Source organism: Lynx canadensis, chromosome B3 (assembly GCF_007474595.2).
Source record: "Lynx canadensis isolate LIC74 chromosome B3, mLynCan4.pri.v2, whole genome shotgun sequence".
Classification (NCBI taxonomy): Eukaryota; Metazoa; Chordata; class Mammalia; order Carnivora; family Felidae; genus Lynx; species Lynx canadensis.
This window is the reverse complement of record NC_044308.2, coordinates 120,618,379-120,632,423: the sequence shown is the minus strand read 5'-3', so window position 1 is coordinate 120,632,423 and position 14,045 is coordinate 120,618,379. Positions and strand designations below refer to the sequence as shown.

The 14,045-nt window shown below is 41.4% G+C and overlaps 1 protein-coding gene across 15 annotated transcripts in view; it reads right to left on the bottom strand.

The window, feature by feature from the left end:
• TTLL5 (tubulin tyrosine ligase like 5) overlaps nt 1–14,045 on the bottom strand; it is a 310,515-nt gene that overhangs the window by 85,161 nt on the left and 211,309 nt on the right. For 14 of the 15 annotated variants that reach the window (XR_004343713.1, XM_030319609.2, XM_030319611.1 and 11 more), the window contains one exon: nt 6,674–6,891. Coding sequence is in view for 14 of the 15 variants with exons in the window: in XM_030319609.2 (XP_030175469.1) it covers nt 6,674–6,891 (218 nt within the window). In the remaining variant the exon portion in view is untranslated. Of the gene's footprint in view, nt 1–6,673; nt 6,892–14,045 lie in introns of those variants that run through there. The other variant, XM_030319613.1, reaches the window with a different exon arrangement.

Here is a 14,045-nt window from a genome sequence, read left to right as displayed (position 1 = left end):
CCCTTACGTTGGGTCTATTTTGCCTATAATAATGACTATTACTTCTCTTTCTGGAATTTGTTATTTTAGGTGGAATCTACCTTTTATCTCAATATTTTTACCTTTGTACACTTTTCCTCAGAATTTTGAAAGAATTTTTGAAATCTGTCCTCTATTTTACTAATTAAGTTTTCTACAGTGCCCAATTCACTGTGGTTAACCCAATTTTTCACTTAGGTATTTCTCATATCCTCCCTGACCACAGACTGCTTGCTCTCTACATGAGATAGCTTTTTGAAGCTCTACACATCAATGCACTCTATGCTTAACTTTTGTCAAGAATACACATTAGGGATTTTCTAAAATGTTGTTTTCTTGCTTGCTTTAATGGATTTCAGGGGTTGACAGCTCCCCTAAATCTTCTCCATGGAGCTTTCTTTTAAGCTACAGGCCCCAAGATTTTTAAGTATTTGCTCACCCTCTGAGAGGAAAGTCTAAGTTTGCCGTTAAAGGCTCATGATCATGAAAGAACTGATACGGATTCTACAAAATCCATAAGATCCTACCCAAATCTTTTAAAAAGGGATTTTCCTATGCAGATAATAAAGAAAAGTGAGAGGTGGGAAATATCCAGCAGTTAGAGTCCCATTTTAATAACCATTTTAATATCCCAGTGGCAGGGATGAGAAGTAAGATTCTAATTTAAATTACCCAAGTATGAATCACCAAGGGAAGGCCCATCATTCCATGACTCTCATGTACTTCTCCTCCCCACTGGACCACACACACACCAGTGGCAACTTCTGGTTAGGTGTGGTTACAAGGACCCAGTTCTTTGACTGATGTCGTCATCCATGCCAAAAGCAAACCCTAAGATCTCCTAATGCCACTATTGAGGTCCACATGCTGAGGGCTTATGGAGGAAAGAGTCTAAGTGGCAGGCCCCTTGACTAGCCCTCCCTTCTCCCACTTCCAGGCCCTGCCCCTTAGAGTGAAGGGTGTTATCAGTGGGTTCCAAGCCTCTCACCCATTTCCTAGACTTCACTCTCATAAGGAAGAGAGTATATAAAAGCCTTTAGTAGTGTTCTTCAAGTCAATCCTTTTCATGCTACATTTAGCACAAATTCTCTCCACACTTTGGTATGAGAGTGGCAATAATTCTTCCTCCTTTTGAGTATTTCAGTGGTCACTTAAGTGGTAAAATTGGTGTGGAAAGGGAGGGGAGTGAGCTCCTAAGTGCTTACTTTGCATTCTCCCAAAGGCAATTTTTTAGGACGATTAACCTGTCATTTGCTGTACAGAATGGATGTGAATGGGTTGGTGGGGGTCTTTCAAATCGGTGGTCTACTGGGAAGAGTCTGTGGTTGGTGCACAGTAGGTGACACAGATTCGGCTTTAGCTCTGCCACTGACTAGCTGTGTGCCTTGCTACACTCATAGCCTTGCACTATGCCTGCAATCTTATATCTTTCAGCACTAAAAGCCTATCATTATATATTTTGGAAATGCATAATTTAGAGAATCCTGTATTTAAGGATGGGAACGCCACAGATTCAATCATATTTCTTGAAACTATGCATAAGTAAAAAGGCTAAAAGGCTAAAGGCTGATAGAAGACACGACATCTTGTATCCTCACATCAAGAACCTATTTTTGGACCATTATAACTGCTCATCACTTTGCCTCATGTTAATGACTCATATGTTAAAAAGATACAGCAAATAATCCAGTGAAGAAATGGGCAAAAGACATGAATAGACACTTTTCTAAAGAAGACATCCAGATGGCTAACAGATACATGAAAACATGCTCAACATCACCCATCATCAGGGAAATACAAATCAAAACCACAATGATATACCATCTCACACCTGTCAGAATGGCTAAAATTAACAACTCAGGCAACAACAGATGTTGGCGAGGATGCGGACAAAGAGGAACCCTTTTGCACTGCTGGTGGGAATGCAAACTGGAGCAGCCAGTCTAGAAAACAGTATGGAGGTTCCCCCCAAAATTGAAGATAGAACTACCCTATGACCCAGCAATTGCACTGCTAGGTATTTATCCAAAGGATGTAGGTGTGGCGTTTTGAAGGGGCACATGCATACCAATATTTACACCAATGCTATCAATGATAGCCAAAGTATGGAAAGAGTCCAATGTCCATCGACAGATGAATATATATATATATATATATATATATATATATATATATATATATACATACACACACAATGGAACATTGCTCGGCAATCAAAAAGAATGAAATCTTGCCATTTGCAACAACATGGATGGAACTAGAGTGTATTACACTAAGTGAAATAAGTTAGTCAGAGAAAGACAAATATCATGAGACTTCACTCATATGTGGAATTTAAGATACAAAACAGATGAGTATAAAGGAAGGGAAGCAAAAATCATACAAAAATAGGGAGGGAGAAAAACATAAGAGACTCTTAAGTACAGAGGACAAACTGAGGGTCGCTGGAGGAGTTGTGGGTGGGGGGACGGGCTAAATGGGCAAGGGGCATTAGGAAGGACACTTACTGGGATGAGCACTAGGTGTTATATGTAGGGGATGAATCGCTGGATTTTACTCCTGAAATCATTATTGCACTATATGTTAACTAACTTGGAAGTAAATTACAAAAAACAAAAACAGAAACAAAAAAAACCAATGACTACAATAAATATTTAAAGTAAATATTCAATAATAAAAAAAAAGATATAGCATATTTTTTAAACCTGACCCTTATTTTTATATGTGTCTGACGTTAATCTCTGAGCATCTTTCATCGTATTGCTAATATCACACATGCTCAGGTCACATGAACTGGTACCGGTCTGTCCACACTGCTGGGCTCCTGGCCTCTCTCCTCCCTTCCTAATGCCCAGTAGCCATTAACAAACACCACTGTCCTGGGTGCTGACACAGAACAAGCAGTTACCTTCAACTGCCACTGAGGTCACCCTGCTGTAGAATATCCTAAAACCTAGGCAAGGAAAGGTAATCTCAGCTATTGAAAGAAAAGCACTTTAGTTAAGCCTGGTGTTTCTTTCGTAGTTTTTTTTCTTCAGAGAAGCCCCAGGTACAACAGCTTTGACTCTGCCCTTCCGAAGTTATCTCTAGTCTGTGAGTTTTGCCCATGACCCTGGCAAATTTTAATATCCTTAGGTTTCTTTCTCCATGTTCCTGGAGAGTATGAGTCTGGCTCTGAGGAAAAGGTCATTTACAAGGAAGACACGGTTCATATGCACGTAGTTGTTCCTAGGCTGTCATTCCTCTTAGTTCAGCTGACTGTTTGGAAGAAATACCACAAATAGTTTTAAAAGGAGGATCTGAAGTGGGTACTAAATTATGAAGTGTTGCAAACACTAGAGAGGAAAATCAAGAAAGGCTATTGGCACTATGGAAAGGGTAAAAAAAAAAAAAATCTAAATCTTCCTCTCCACAGAATTGACAAATGAGATTTAGCTAAAGGAAATATAAATATATGAATTTGAGGACTATAACAAAGAACTTGTGGGCCAAGAGGGGATGAGGAAATGGCTGTAAAGCAACAAGATTAAAAAAGAAATGTGCTCATAAAAAGCTTTCAATGGAATAGACAGAAAACCAGTTATTTTGGTTAATTATTCAGTGGGGACAGTGGTTTTGTTTTACAGATGGGAAACTGAAACCTTTAGAGGGAAAGTGACTTGAATATTATCATAAAGAAATAGGACCCCACTGTTCTGATTCTCAACTCCCTTTGCACCAACTCCAAACGACATTCCATCTTTTATGTTCTATTGTTCTCTAAACTCAACCCTCTAGGATGTGGAAACTTTGATGCTCTTGGAAATTGCTTCTATATTTGTCCAATGCCAACTTCTGTGCTAGGAGAAGTTTGAAGTTCAACCCCAAAACACAGGGCTTGGCGCAGTCAAAAGCTCATTACAACTTCTCATTAGTTGTGTCTCCTGGGGCAACTATGGCATTCCCGAGTGTGACTCAGTATCACCACTCATAACTGATGGTTCCTGATTAATCTGAACGGAGCCAGAATAAAGGCCAAAATGAGCTCCTAGCAAATGAAGCAACATATCTTGCAAGACGAAAGTAAAAAGTTATATGAAAATTTCCTGAAATGACATCCCAGTATTAACCTAAATGATAACAGTATAACACCTAACACTTATTTAGCATACATTATGTACCAGGCATGATATTTGTGCTTGACATTAATTCATTTGTTCCTGTTGATAACCCCATGAGGCAAGTACTATTATTACTCCCATTTTAAATAGGAAACAAAGTCACATAAATGTTAAGTAACTTGCTAGGCTGGCTAGGAACATGAATTACTTTAGAACATAAGAATATATCGACTGATACTCAAGGATCTGTGAAAGGTTTCTCCAGATTAAAAATAACTTCATCAAGGGGTACCTGGGTGGCTCAGTCGGTTAAGCGTCCGACTTTGGCTCAGGTCATGATGTCACAGTTCATGGGTTGAGCCTCATGTTGGGCTCTGTGCTGACAGCTCAGAGCCTGGAGCCTGCTTCAGATTCTGTGCCCCCTTCTCTCTCTCTCTGCTCCTCTACTGCTTGCGCTAGGTATCTCTCTGACTCTCAAAAATGAATAAATGTTGGGACGCCTGGGTGGCGCAGTCGGTTAAGCGTCCGACTTCAGCCAGGTCACGATCTCGCGGTCCGGGAGTTCGAGCCCCGTGTCAGGCTCTGGGCTGATGGCTCGGAGCCTGGAGCCTGTTTCCGATTCTGTGTCTCCCTCTCTCTCTGCTCCTCCCCCGTTCATGCTCTGTCTCTCTCTGTCCCAAAAATAAATAAACGTTGAAAAAAAAAATGAATAAATGTTAAAAAAAAAAATAATAACTTCATCAATCCAAATAAAGTATGGAGTTTAGTTCTTAATAACGTATCAATGACAGTTTCTCAGGATGGTACCTTCTTCAAATGCACCATGGAGATAAATGATGTTAACAATGGGGAAAATGGGGTGTTTCTATCTTTATGTGTTCTGTCTTTACAATTTTTCTGTAAATCTAAAATTATTATAAAATAAAAAGGTTAGTTAAAGAAAAAACAAACCTTTATCTGAATACTTCTTAGAGGGAACTTTTCATTGGGTCAGGTCAAATAAGAACAATGCCATTCCTTTTCCTAAAAGTCAGAAGACTATCAAAGACAGTGGGGCTCCCCACGACACTGTACATTATACACGTAAGTGAAGGAACGTCAAGGTCTCCATTAGTACTAACTTACTTAGTTTCAGAGACTTGTGCTAGAATTTTAAAGGCAAATTGGAAACTATTTCCTGGAACAACGCCTTACAGCATGCCTTTTGATACTTGGATTATATTTCTTAAATTCTGAAGAAATCTTGCTTTTTTCCCCCCTTCTGTGCATTTTTGGTGCTGAGCTGTTTCCGGTTTTCCCACACTCCTGCCTGTCAGAGAGAAGAAACCACAAAAATGCAGCAAAGTTTGTCCATAGAGCCGCAATTTCATCTCAAAAGGCTGAAGAGTTCTCCTGCCAGCACTGAGTTCAGGGCGGCAAATGGTCCTGCTGCCTGCTGACAAGGCCCCCTCCCTACCAGCAGACGAGCCGGCCCCAATGGGCCACCACGGGCCAGCTCAGGGTACTGGCAATACTCAGAGGATCCACAAACAAGGCGCATGCTGGCAAATTCAACGTGCACATCCGGCTCGCTGATTCTCCTACCTGAGGGCTTCCTGAACCCGAGGAAGAGAGCATGATTCTAGAATGTTTATGATGGTAATTAAGGCTCACTGAGTTCCTCTGTGTGCTAGGTCTTGCTCTAGATGTTCTACATGCAAAGTATTACATGTATTAACTCTGCTAGTATTTATCAACATTCTGTGAAGCAGATCCTCTTTATTATCTCCGCTTCACAAATGAAGAGACTGAGGCTAACTGATTAAGTAACTTGCAACCGACCAAAGGTCTTCAGTTAGTAAACAGTTAGTGCGTGAGGGTGTGAGTACAGGCAGTCTGGCTCCGGAGCTACACCCTTGAGGGCTCACTTCTACTTTTTCCAGGCTGAAGAGCCATACAGCTTCCTTGTCACTGTGCTCTTGGCCTTCAACCACAAACTGCCCCTTCCTAACCCCCTCAATGAAATCCCAATCCAGTGTCTTCCCATTCAAATCCCTAAGAGTGAACAACGAATACAGGTGTATGGGGGGGGGGGCGGGGAAGAGAGGGGGAAGGCCTACAGAATTTTAGATGAAATTGAAAAAATCTGACTCTTTAGAAAGACCAGGAAAAAAAACACATCAGGAAGAAGTTTGCATTTCCTTTCTCCAAACCCACGGTTCAGCACTGTTACCCAGTGCACTGTCTGATGGTAGCTCCTGCCAGAGGCTGGAAGACTTAGTCACTGGCAGTGACCTTGAACCCCGCCATCAGCGCTCATCACAATCCCCGGAGAACCTAAGAGCAGCACCTGCCCCTCCCACAGGGTACACAGCCCAAACTTCAGCATGGTCCACTAGTTCCCCAGGTGACTCTCAGCCCAGGCTGAGAACCAGAGCTAACTTTCAGTCCCCATCAGGTGTTCTTGTCTTCTGTACAGTACCAACTATTTTGAAGGCCACATAAACGAAGAGTACTCTTAGCACAGAATGGATACGACTCAGAAGAAACTGAACAGGAGATTAAGGAAAACTTACTTGGAGGCCTTCTGGGATGTCATCTTCCTGAGGACTTGTTTGTGATTGGCTGGGGGCTTGGGGACCAGCGAGGAGGAAGAACTTGGAGCCGGCACCACTTTTTGCGGTAGAGCGGCTGGCTTCTGGCCACTAGCTGTGGCACTTGAAATTCTGCAAGCTGCACCATTATTTATTGTCCATAAATTGGAGTTAGGTAGGGTCTGGCTGCCAAAGATGGCCTACAAGGAAGAGAAAAAGAAAGGTCGTTGGAGATGTCCTTCATAAGCCATTTGCTATACATGAGTAACTGGGTTGTAATCCTCAAGTGGGACAAAAGGAAAAGGGAAATTGTTGAAGTAATTTTTTAGGAAAAATTTCTCTAATACTGCCAGTGTAGGTCCAGATTCAGAGAACGGAGAGGTCTGGAAGGAGAGAGTTGAGACGGTCTTGTTGAAAGTGCACTGTGCTGGGAATCAGGGCATATGGGTACTATGTATTATCCATCTGTGGAAATTAGAAAAGCGTCTGGTCTCTCTGTCTTCGTTTCCTTCACTGTTAAGTTCAACAGATATTTAATGAATGTCTCCTACTGGGTGTCAAGTACTGGAAATAAAGCACAGGAACAAAAGTGGCTTGAAGCTTGACTCAATTCCAGCCCACTCAGAGAACTCAGAACTCTTCTAGAAGGTGTGCACATATGAGGAGTGGGTAGAAACCAGTGTGGCAAGGGCATGTTGAGCAGAGAGGTGGAGACAGGAGGCTGGAACAGAACAGCTAGACCATGTGTGGCCTTGAGGACTCTTTGCAGAATTCTTTAACACCTCATTGACTTAAAGATTAACATAAGACTTTACATTTTAAAATGCTTTCGAAGTAAAATCACTACCTGAATGCTAGTTACTGTATGAATATAAGATCAATACAAATGTGTATTTGCTTAGAGGGTAAGCCTACAAATCAATAAAGACCTAAAAATCACCATCTAAATGTCACAAACACCAACATATGTCTGTAGTTAGGATGTAAAGGTATACTTTCTCAAGTAGATGCTTAAAAAATTCTTATAACTTATTTACCTCATTAGCAATTGGTGTTTTCTTTGGGGGAGGCCACAAATTTTGCTATTGATCATTCCATACTATTAACACTGCTTTCAATACGCTTGCGTTACAAAAGCTTTAAATGTGAAATAATATTAAGAGAAAATATACAATTGGCAAAATACAGAAGGTTTTTTTATTAAAAAGATTTCTGGCAATTGATTTCTATCTGAAGACACTGCATTTAAAGAGACATGGAGAAATGTCATTTCCTTCTGGCCAGGCCAAAAGGGTAAGATCAGATGCTCTTAGGAAGCATTCACCTTAGAGATAGACTTTATTAATATTATTTTTGTCTTTTATGACTTTCATGCTTTAAGATATAAAAAATATAAATTGGGTAGCTTTAGCAAAATGTTAACCAGTCCTTCTACACTCATGCCTTGGAATGTCCCATTTCAGGGAAATAATGTCCAAAGGTCCTGGGCTAGGCAGGTCTGAGAGGGATCAGAGACTCTTGTGCAGAGTAAATGTGTTTGACAGGCTTAACAAAGAACAAAGCAATTTCAGAAGTAGAGGGTTACAGCATTTTCAAATGGACCATTCGGACTGAGATGTTCTCCATCTCTACAAACCATGCAAAGGGGAACCCGAAGAGCTCTTCCCTCACCTCCAACTCTGACCGGAAGAAGGGGAACAAAGGAAGACCCAAGCCCATGGGCCAAGCCAGGAGGGAGGCATTGGGGGGTGTATACATGTGGAAAGGTCTTCAGATGGTCCAAGAGGGCCCAGGAGCCCTGATTCTGCTCCAGCAAACCTTCTGAGGACAAGTAACCATGGGGTACAGCAAGACAGACTCAAAAACAAATCTATTCCTTTCAAACACCATTTCCATATCTGAGGGTCTCAATATCTGTGGGAGAGACTCAACTAAAAGGAAGGAAGGAGGCAGGAGAGGGTTACTGTCAGTTTATTTTCACTACTACATCCCTACACACGAGCTTAGATTGAAGAGTGAAAGCTGCCCCTTTCAGAATGGGGAGGAGACTAGAAATCCAAGCAGGGCTGAAGAGCTCTATAGCAGCCATCCATAAACAAATTCACTGAATGAATAGCTGAGAAAGAAAAGCCACTGTTAGCAAAGGGCTCTTGGAAATGAAAATATTCCTTATTGAGCGTGATTTTTCGTGTTGTAAAGGAATTGCCATCAGAAAAAAAACATCCATTCAATATATGTTGCTGTGGTGACAACTTAACCATATTTTCAAGATCACTGAGGTTTTTTTCTTTTGTTAAAAAGTCTTGCTGGGACTTCTAAATACAAACAAAAAATGAATGAAAAGAGCAAGATCAGAACGGTGTGAGTGTAGTAAGCTCCTATTTGTGTAAAAAAGGAAAAAGAATATACACAACCATACACACAGACACACAAAACACACAGAAACACACACACATACACAGAAGGTTGATATGTGCATAGAACAATTCTGAAAGGGTACACAAAAAACTAGGAACCTCCATGGAGAAGAACCGGTTAGCTAGGGGTCCAGGAAAGAGGGAAACTAATTGTTCACTACATATCATTTATAACCTTTTGAATTTTGTACCATCCATACGTAGTTATTTATTACAAAAATTAATCATTCAAGGGTAAAAAAAAAAAAAAAAGTCAAGTTCTCCTAAGACTTAAGCAGGTAACAAAGTTAACTCTGGGTACTAGTCAAAGTATCCAAATGGCGCCCTAGTTTTAACCAGGTGGGTACAGGACTCAGCATTGGACGGGGCTGAAGGAGTTCACTGTTCAACAGTTATTATGCTTACAAATCCAGAGTTGGTCATCAGTGAAAGGCAGAGACTCAGGTAAGTGAAGAACAGCATGGCTTTGCAGCCAAACGTGCCTGGGCTCAAATGTAGGCTCTGGCACTTATAAACAGTGACCTTTTCAAGTTAGCGAACTTCTCTGACCTTCAGCTTCCTCACAGGCAATTACAATTACTTTGCTGGATTACTGGGGGTTAAATGAAGACCCCCACATGTCAATATCACCCAGGCATTCAACCAAGGATTCCTGAAGTAGACCAAATACCAGGCGCATTGTAGACCTTCGGCAAATGCTCCATTCCTTCCCAAACTCCCACCTCCGTTTGCTGAGGATCCGAAGGATGGGATGGCATGCAGGTCTGCCTCTGTAGGGTCTGTGAATGGCAGTTGGCTGGGCATTTTTCAACATACTTTTCTAGTCTTACGATGATGCTCACTAGCTGTGAAAGCAAACGCTTAAAATGAAAACATATGTTTAGGTTCCCCAGATCATATTTACTCAATTTTCTCTGGCAGGAATAATCTTTTCCTCTTCTGAATGCTTGTAACAATTTATTTGTGTGTGTCTTATCACATTTAGCTCATTCTAACTTGTGTTACAGCCACTGATATGTGTACTTTTCTCTCCTTCTGGACATTGCACACTGCAGATGGCTGAATGACATCTGATTAATTTTTGTTTCATGCACAGTGCCTAGTAGAATGCCTTGTGCATAACAGGCACTTAATAAATATCTACCCCATGAATGAAAGTAAGAAAACTCGTAACTACTACTCATTTTTATTTTTTTTAGTAACAACCAAATTCCTATGCAAAAAAATAGGCAAGTCTGTGTTTCTACAGAGATGTAATCTTGTAATAGGACCATTGTCTGGACTTTGAATAGTGCCTAGTGTGTTATCTGTGATCAACTTATACTTAGCCACAAAATGTAAGCAAGACTTTCTGTAGATCCCAAACAAAAATAAATTCATCTTCCTAGATGCAAATTTTGTGGCAGGACCTTAGACACCAACGTTCCTTAGTGATAAGATCAGTTTTTACCTCAAATAACAAAATAGAAGAAATTAAGAGGATTTATTGCTTAGGAGACTGTCACTTGCCTGGATACTAATACTTCTTTCTTTCTTCCTAATAATACTGCCCCAATTTTTGTTTGGGTAATGATGTGTGTCCACTTAAAAAAACTATATTTCCCAATCTCTCCTGTACTTAGAAATAACCATGTGCACCTTCCGGGAAAGCTCTTTAAAGGGGGCAAACTGGGTTAGGACACAATTTTTGCCCTTTACTCTTCTTCCTCCCATCCGGAACATGGATATCCAGCTAGCATCAGGTGGACAGGCCTTGGGTGGAAGTCACTTGCTAAGGATTGTAAAGGATAAAGACAAGAGAAGCATGGGCTCATGACAGTACCATAGAGTTCAGGAGAGCCTAACTCTAGATTTCTGATTATATGGGGGAAAAGAAAAATTCTAATTTGTTAAGCTATGGTGGCATAGGGCAGAAGGGAGGGTCTGCTAAATGCAGCGAAATGGACGCCTGAACTGAGATATAATCCTCAATCTACCAATAAGTCCAGCTTGTTTAAGCCTTAATATAATGCAAATGTACTGCATCTCAAAAAAGCAGACACTCTTCCCAAATACAGTAAAGCAGCTTCTAGGTTCTCCGCTATTTAGTCATCACACTCTAATATACCAAATGGACAATGAAATCACAATTCTGTACTGTCCAAACTTCCCAAGAGTCAGTAATGTAGACAAGTTCCTAGGTATTTCACCAAAGCCAAGGCTAAGTGTAATGAGATTAAAGCAATCAAATTTGATAAAGAAACCCACGAAAATACTCAGGCAATGTTAAAAAGCAGATATATAAATGAATTCATTAGACTATTGGCAGAAATCAGCCTCTCATACCATGTATTGGCTCCAGTCCTACAACTCCATCAACAATAGATGATGTGAATTGTTTTGTCCTGATATTCATTCATAAATGGATAGAAGAATAGATAAAGTTCTCTCCATATAAATTCTAAGAAATGTGAGTCTGGATATACAATGTTAGCACTCTACACTTTCGGGTTAACAGCCCAGGGAATGGGCTATACCGTCATCAGTCAATGTCTTGGGAATGTGAGAGCTGTGTAAGCACTGGCCTCCACTCAAGACCTGGTCAACATATACAAGACTTTTGCTTCTTTATTGGGTGTGGGAAATAGCCATGCTTCAGTAAGGAGACTCAGAGAAAACCACAGTTTGAGGGTTGGCTTGGCCCCAGGCCAAAGATTGGAAAGGCCCTCCTTCTCCCACAACAGAAGGGTACTCGTGGGTGGGAAGGAGGAATTTCTGATAGACAGAACACAGACTGCAACTTGGAAGGTTATGGGGAAGCAAGATCTGGGCTCTCTTACTAGAAAGATAATACTGTTCAGAGATTAAATTCTGGGAGGTTTTTTGTTGTTTTTTTTTTTTTTTTTAAATTCCATCCAGTAAAACACTTCTTTTTGTCTTTACTGGGGCTTATTGGTGATGGAGTGGAGCTAGATAGCTCTTTGTAATGAAATAACTCTCTACATTCACTTTTCTTTTAATTAAGGGAGATAAAGTTGGGAAATGTTAACCTTAACCTCAATGGGTTAGTGTCTTTTTGTACCCCTTTTACTTTGGTTCCATAAAAGCAAACATTTTTATGCATTAGTCTCCCCACCGAGTTCCATCCTAACTTGGATTAAGTTCCCATTACATAGTACACAAAACTGCTTCTAGAATGTTGTTCTCTGGCGGCTCAAGTACTGGGATGGTGTATCTTCCTGAGCATGTAAGATGCTGATCACTCACCTGATCACAACCAGTCAAGAGCTGTTCAAGGCAAAGAACACACTGTGTCATTTGTGCAATCATGTGATGTTGTAAAAAGCTGGGGGCCAAGGTGAGGGTGAGGGTAGCTGTTTCTATTTTAGCAAAAGCAAGCTTCCAAAAGGCCTTTGTCTCACATTGTATGGAGTTCTTGGCTGTCTTCCACTCACAGTGTTTGTCGGCTGGGACAAGACCGGGGGCCGAGCAAGAGGAACAGAGTACAACATCTGGTACTGCTGAGAAGGCAGGGGGCAGTGCTGTATGTAACCCTCACAGGGATGGGGCAGAAACCAGAAGATGCTACTGTTCACACGGAGAGAGGTTGGCGACACAAATACCGAGATCGAGCTTCGTACCTGAGATCGAGCTTTGAGTGGCCAAAGGTACTGGACAGCCTCTGGAATTTCCTCATTTCTTAAATCAATAAAGAGGCTCTGTCTCCTTTAGCAATTAAGACAGAAGGCTCTTACTAATTCAAATGATCTACTCTCAAGGATGTGTCTACAGCTGCTTACCTGGACAGAACAATTTATTCACCAACTGACAAAAACCATTGTGTTTCAGGCAATTTCTAAGTCAACTGTGCTTGCACCTGTGGGAAACCATGCTGGTCCTTAACAGATACTTAGATATACTCCCGGGACTCTGTCATCCAATAAAACCAAAGATTCTAGCAGTAGTCTCTGAGTTGGTGTTTCAAGAGAATCAAGACAAGTGAACAGATCTTGGGTGAGGTGTGTGTTACGACGAAGAAGTCCGACCATGAGGCAGCTGGTTAAGGCCAGGGATACGGTCCATGACTAGAAAACCCAGTGAAGGGGCGCCTGGGTGGCGCAGTCGGTTAAGCGTCCGACTTCAGCCAGGTCACGATCTCGCGGTCCGGGAGTTCGAGCCCCGCGTCGGGCTCTGGGCTGATGGCTCAGAGCCTGGAGCCTGTTTCCGATTCTGTGTCTCCCTCTCTCTGCCCCTCCCCCGTTCATGCTCTGTCTCTCTCTGTCCCAAAAAATAAATAAACGTTGAAAAAAAAAATTAAAAAAAAAAAAAAAAAAAAAAGAAAACCCAGTGAAATTAAATAAATTAAATAGCCTTAAGACATCACACAGATAACCTTCTCTCACTAGCAGCCCCCCACTTCCACTCTAACAACAGAACCCATTAGTCCTACATTGGTAGAGGCTGATAGTCTGATGGCAAATTTAGACTCATGGCTGTGGATTCTGCTTTGCTTTCTACTTTTTTCTCCTTCAATGCCCAGCAATATTTGAACACTGGTCACACACACCCACAGAAGGTTGGCAGCCCAAGAGTTTTTGCCTTTTTTTTTTTTTGAAACATATTAATTTATTTTTTCTTAAATGTTTTTTATTTATTTTTGAGAGACACGGCGTGCAAGCAGGGAAGGCACGGGACGGTGGGGTGCGGGGGGCGGGGGTGGACAGAGGATCTGAGTGGGCTCTGCACTGACAGCAAAGAGCCCGACGTGGGGCTCGAACTCCGGAACCATGAGATTGTGACCTGCGCCAAAGTTGGACATTCAACTGACTAAGCTACCCAGCTACCCCCGTGTTAATTTCCTTAATACATGTTCATTACAAAAGGAAAACATTTTGAAAGTCATTTCAAATTCCACTCTCAGAGATAACCTCTGGTAACATTTATACTTTTTTTCTGTG